The sequence below is a fragment of the Mytilus galloprovincialis genome, chromosome 3 (assembly GCF_965363235.1).
Source record: "Mytilus galloprovincialis chromosome 3, xbMytGall1.hap1.1, whole genome shotgun sequence".
NCBI classification, from domain to species: domain Eukaryota; kingdom Metazoa; phylum Mollusca; class Bivalvia; order Mytilida; family Mytilidae; genus Mytilus; species Mytilus galloprovincialis.
Genome location: NC_134840.1, coordinates 93,565,608 through 93,572,361, shown reverse-complemented (window position 1 = coordinate 93,572,361; position 6,754 = coordinate 93,565,608). Strand labels below are relative to the sequence as shown.

At 32.1% G+C, this 6,754-nt stretch overlaps 1 protein-coding gene across 1 annotated transcript; it reads right to left on the bottom strand.

The window, feature by feature from the left end:
* Positions 1-1,212: 1,212 nt before the first annotated feature.
* LOC143066641 (putative amine oxidase [copper-containing]) lies at positions 1,213-6,464 on the bottom strand. Its single transcript, XM_076239498.1, has 4 exons — positions 6,396-6,464; positions 5,111-5,162; positions 1,952-3,897; positions 1,213-1,509 (listed from the first exon to the last, which is right to left on the bottom strand). Exons 1-4 carry the CDS (start codon positions 6,462-6,464, stop codon positions 1,213-1,215), a joined length of 2,364 nt encoding a protein of 787 aa, XP_076095613.1.
* Between the last annotated feature and the right edge of the window lie 290 nt (positions 6,465-6,754).

Genomic DNA, 6,754 nt, shown 5'->3' with positions numbered 1-6,754 from the left:
TCTTGTCAAAATAACATAGAAACTTAGCTGATGAATTATCCTCTTGCTAGTGAAGGATTCAACTTCATTGAATATGATCATCTCGATAGTAAATTAAATGGCGACTAGACTAAAAAACACAGAAAACGGAGACATATTTTTTCGAATATCTAAAACCTAGTACACGAATCCAATATGGACTACTGGAATTCAAGTCTCAACACTTAATATTTTTATCATGTTACTCTCAAATTACAAATGTTTCCTGATTGTATGCCTTGTTTGTAGACGAAAGGCAATGCCAGATCCATACATAGGGATTGCAGAAGTAAATACAAACGCATTTACATTCAAATTAACAGTACATTTCTTAAATGTCCTTTTTAAAAAATAATAAGTATTTGGCCATTGATTTTATGTTGCATATTCTTGATATTTTACTATATGTATTAAAATATTTCCTTTTGATACTTAGATATAATAGGTTTTCAACTTCCTAGTCGTTGACATTTGTGAATACATGAAAATATTATGAAGCAAGCATACTTGTCTTTTGATTTAAGTTATCATTGATATGTTCATAATTATAAGTTAACTGTTAACAAAACATTGAAATTTTGAACAAAACTAAGGTTTCTACCTCAGGAATAGATTACCTTACCTGTATTTGGCAAACCTTTAAGAATTTTTGATTCAACGTCGTAATTTATTTGGCCCAATAAACATTTTTTGATTCGAGCATCACTGATGAGACTTTTGGAAACGAAACGCGCGTCTGGTGTAAATATAAAATTTTAATCCTGGTATCTATGATAAGTTTATTATTATAGACACTCTGATATGAAGCATTACCCTGGTAATGAAATTACACGAGCATAACAAATTATTTGAGATATGTAAAAGCTGTAAGACAAAGCAGATGTTATGTTACTAATGAACCTTTTGTCCCTTCTAAGTCACCATGTTTGTCAGACTCTACTTTAAAGTTATCCGTCCGCCTTTTAAACATATCTTTTCGATTTTTTATGTACTGAGGACTTAAATTGCCAGTTTAAAGATATTTTCAAATTTTAATCTTTTGTATGTACCGAAGACCAAAAGTATAAACTAAGGTTGACATTCAAAATCATAGAAAACTAATTAATAGCTTCGGTCGTCAATAAGTTAAGACTTGCTTGTATTAAAGAATACCACTAACCAACAAAAACGTGTTTTCATGTTTATTTGTGATAATTAACACTCAACAGCAAGACACGGATTTTTCTTCAATATTTCATCATAATAAGTTTTCTTAGGAATACAGTTGACATCACTTTTAGTACCATATCGTTTGATTTCGACCTTAGTCTTTCCATTGACATCGACTGCATCAATTCGCACTGCATTTCCCACCGACATGCCAGGACTCTCATCAAAGTAATTAAACGGTACTAAGAATGTACTGTGCGATTGCCCAGGTGTATGTGTGACAGGTAAGTCCTCTTTCTGTACAACATGATGCATACCCATTGTAACCCATGCAACAAGATCCTGTAAAATAGACATTTAGGTTTTTATTAGAAACATTTGAGGAAAATACTGACGAGCGAAAGATTTTAGCTTAATTAATAAAATTAAGGCGAAGATACCACGCTGATATTCCCAAATCAGAAATTGACAATGCCTTCGCAAAAGAAAAACAACGAACACGACGAAAAAAACTTCCACAAAACACTAAGTAGAAAAATCAAGATTTGACAATAAGTGACCACACAGGTTATATATAAGAAAACATTTCAGTGGTTCTTATTTTATGATGTCTCTTTGATACCTCATAAAATAAACTACAAATTGTATATTTGTTTTAACATTGTCTCGGACGTGTACATGAACGTTGAAAGCCAAATATTTGAAAGCGATGAATGTATATAAACATTGAAATAGTGAAGCGCTAAATGACCAAAAAGGACCACAGTATTTCAAACTTACTTACCTTGTCTACAATATTCTCATTGTCATCAATAAATTCTTGAAAAGAAAATACAGGATTATCTGAGTGGGTATATACTGAGCTGGAATATGGCTCACTGTCCTTATAGTTTGTGACTGCTAGTTGGTACTGGGACCAGCTCACAGCTGGGTTATTTCCGTCTTTTGGTGGTCTCATAAACTTAGTCATCCCTTTATTTATCAATTTGTAACCAGGGGAGTTTCCAAATTTATCTTTTTTGTTATTGTTTACAAAAGTCAGTACTTTCGGATAATCGAAGTTGAACTTATAAGCCGCCTCAAGTTCCGTCTGTTTTAATCTTTTTATGAATCTGTTCTGAACAATTGTAGAACCTGGTTTTTTGTGACATACGTTTTTCACAACATCCGGTTCTATGTCGACAGTTTGAAATCTATTGCTTGTACCTTTGATATCAAAGTCAATTTTGAAATTAAACAAATGCTGGTGTAATGGCGACATCAGATTTTTATCAACTTGAAAACTGTACGGGTTATCATGTGTATACCATGAACTTGTCACTATTCCAGTTGGTGTTATTTTAACTTCTATGGCGCCATTTTGATAAAAAATAAAATCAATGATATAGTCATAAATGCCAATCGTAGGAATGGTTCTGAAAATCAAAACTACATTTGCAACTCCTTCATAAAATCGATGGATATATCGAAAGTAACCGTTATGGCGACGGAGTGGCATTCCAGTATTGTGTTCAAATATACAGAATGCACGCTCATTAGTCATAGGTTCATCTTGCGTGTCAACCTTAAAAGAAGAACTTATGAAAGTGGCATCATTTGGACAATCAACACCAGGATGTAAATATTTTGCCAACGCACCAATCTTAAACATAGAGTCTAAGAAATTCAGTACATGTTCCTGTGGCTTATCTCCGGAATAAAAATTGGCTAGTTCTTGAAGACTAATTTCATAAGCAATACGTTCGCCTTTGTAGCGAATATCATATAGCCGTGGTCCGTAGAATACAGACATCCCGATATCAAATTCCCAGTACGAATATGACACGTGTCTGTCGTTGATATTGTAACGTACACCATCTGGAGATACTTGTGATGGGTCTTTTAGAGGTATTTTAAACGATGGTTCGCCTCTAGAACTGATAGTCTTGTCGTTTTTCTCAGCGTTTGTTGGAAAGGGAATTTTATTGATATATTCCTTGTATGTATTATAGTATGGAACTATTTCCTCCAGGCTATTAAACAATAATCCATTAAACCAAATCTTGATTATAGTATTATTACCGTTATTATCTACTTCTCGGAGTACTGCAAAATCTACGGGCCGTAACAAAAAATATTCCGTGAATTGATACAACCAACTAAACCACAAACGTTTCCTGACACCAGACAATGGAGTCGTCAATTGGCTGTTGATATTAAAAACCAAACAGCGATCACCACAGTTAACCAAACGACCACCATATAAGTCATTTAGTATTTTTCCTACAACTTTATCAATTTGTTCTAGCAATGGCGTGAGATTGAAATCAAAAACGTCAATAGGACGATCAATAAATGGAATAGATTTTGGTAGGTTAGGAACATGCCGATAACCAGTCGGGTTTGGTAAAGGACTCACAATAATCTCTATAACATCTGGAGTAGAGATACCGCCTCGAAGAATCATTACACGGGCTTCACGTTTAGGCTGAACACAATGTGTATCTAAATGTTTCAATACGTCTTTTTTTGGTGGCAAAAATATTTCAGAACTGAAAATATAGTTTGAATTAATTGCTGCTTTATCTGCGGTTGTAAGGTTTAAATCTGAACGGTTATAAAGGTAATCAAGAAGTCCTGAAATTTCCCTTTTCGTTAAATCACGAAATACAGATGGTTTACTACTTTCCCTCAAGTTCACATTACCATACAATCTTGATTTCCGAGTACACACTAGAAAGTTTTTCTTTGCTGTTAAAAGAGAGAAAACTATGATAAAGATCAGAAACATTTACAATTTCGGGTCAAATAGTAACAGAAATGTATTTCAAAATTTCTCCCAATTTTAGGATTCAAACTGTTGAACCTTTTTTTTTAAATAATAATATTTCCGATTCATTTGAGTTATAGCCATGATATGTAACTACTAAGACATTTTTTCTCACATGCATTTCAATTCCATTTGCATGGAGTTTCATTCCGCAAATAAATAAATTTTGTAATATAAAAAACGATGATTGGTCATGGAGTCGAGATCATAATTTTTTTTTAATATATGAATAAGTTCAAATTGTTGTTTGAGTCCTAATCATTAGTGTTAAGGTAGATTAGGTGTACATCTACTTTAACAAATAGCAGAACACAATCGGTCTTGATCTTTAATAAAACATACAAGTATTGAGATAGGAGCGAAATTCATTTGCAAGTCGTTTCTTTAAGATGACGAAATCATATATGATGTCCTATTTTTTTCGACTTTAAAAAAAAAAAGCTAACACTATTATTATTCATTTTATTTTTCAACTTTGCCGTATAGGAATGTGTTCTAGGTAATTTTCTTTTTTTCTGTATTCACATCATAAAAATTATCTTTTCATTCAGTTTTCTGTTAATCAAATACTATTCGTTTTTCCATGTATAATATTAACAAAATTTTACACACAACCTGCAGCTAACAAAACCTCCATGATCGTCGCTATTTATCATATTTTTGAAAAAAAGCAAAAAAGGGTTTGAACAATAATAGCTAAATAAATTTAAGGCCAGCTTTGCCTGTGATAGTTGGAATTCAAGCCTTTTTTTTATACTAAAAGGCTTATGCAACAAACATATACTCCTTACTGCAATACTAAGCTTAATTTTAAAATTTCCATCCTAAAATATTTGATGAGTTGATTTTCATATTCTTGTTATCTTTAATAAAACTTAAACTAAATTTTATTCTTCTACGTCTTATAGTGATCTTAATTAATACGGCCACACTTAATCTCATTACGATGCTAAAGAAGATACTATCATGTTTCACAATTGTTGTGACAGAAAGTAACTTTGTTGTTATTTTTTTCTGTATACCATTCTATTCACAAAGGTTATCGGAATAAACTTATCTTATCTATCACTTGACGTTTGCAGGTAGGTGCATACATTTATTTGCTCTTCAAAAGTAAAGCACATTTGTACTTGCCTGACTTGGACATCCATTTGTAAAATAGATGGTTACATTTCCTTCCATTTCCCTGAAAAAAATTATTTGTATCATTTATTTTATATAAATGTTTTCATTGGTCATCCGAATGCTTTATCCATTTACTTAATTAATCCTCGCTTTCACTTTTGTTCTATGATCAGTGTTATAAAACAGCAGAAAAATGATTAAAACACCAAGCATTTTGTTGTTTATGTTTTCTGATATCACACGAATAATGGTGATTTGTTTGTACTTGTTTTTAATAGAATTAAAATGGTACCTTGCAGGTCATGGATAATTTCCGATTATTAATTTTAACAAAAATTTTAGTGGGTGTATATTGTTATCAAAGGTACCAGGATTATAATTTAATACGCCAAACGCGCGTTTCGTCTACATAAGACCCATCAGTGACGCTTAGATCAAAATAGTTATAAATTCAAACAAGTACAAAGTTGAAGAGCATTGAGGACCCAAAATTCCAAAAAGTTGTGCAAATACAGCTAAGGTAATCTATTCCTGGGATAAGAAATCCTTACTTTTTCGAATAATTTAAAGTTTTGTAATAGGAAATTTATAAAAATGACCATAAAATTGATATTTATGTCAACACCGAAGTGCTGAATACTGGGCTGGTGATACCCTCGGGGACGAAACGTCCACCAGCAGTGGCATCGATCCAATGGTGTAAATAGTTATCAAAGGTACAAGGATTATAATTTAATACATAAATTAACGATAAACGTAAAAGAGCGAAATTCAAATAGAAATAAAGATACAAGAAGATATTGTTCGTGATTTGTCCGCATAGGGTAACACCTCGTATGTTAAATTTTTAGGTTTGATGACGCTCTCTCAAGTTTTTGGCAACATTTTTTAAAAGACATGCTGATATCATCCTTTCCATATCGTTGAAAGTAAAATTTAAGCATTTTTCCTTAGAACTAAACAACGTTTTTCAATATCCACAAAATGATGATTTATAAGACGCCTAAGTTTTAGATCCAAGACTGCATTATTCGAAAGATTGATATAATTTAGATTTTCCGTTCTACAACAAAGGGAAGTAATTTAGTCAAAAGGGTCAAAAGTTTTTGGTCTCATTGAACGGTTTCGATTTATTAGCGCCTTGAAAATGAAATCTAATTTTCCGTATGTTCCTTTCAATTTCACGTTCATTGATATGAGTTATCTCAGGTATCTTACCATGGCGTTCTTACAGGAGTAATTAAAATTGTGAATACAATTTGTATTGCAAACACACAATTTATAATTAACTTACATAGTACGAATTTGAATGGTCGCTCAATGTGCCATCAATCCACAATAACAACAATATTATCTTTAACATTTTCAGCAACAAGAGGAATTTATACCAGCATTTGAAAATTTTTTTTCGCTATTTTTCAGAAATCTCCGTCCAGGTTAAGCGTTTGAAGGAACAACAAAATAATTGATTTTGTGACAATCATGTTATTTATAGATTTGACAAGTCTGTTTGGTTCATAATACATGTATTTACAGGTATTCACAAATACACGGCTAACCGAGAGATTGGTCAGTTAATTTATATTGAGTACGCAGCTTTATGGGAGGTTGGTTTGTTAATCGTGTTTGCTAAAGTCTGTTAATCAGGTGTTA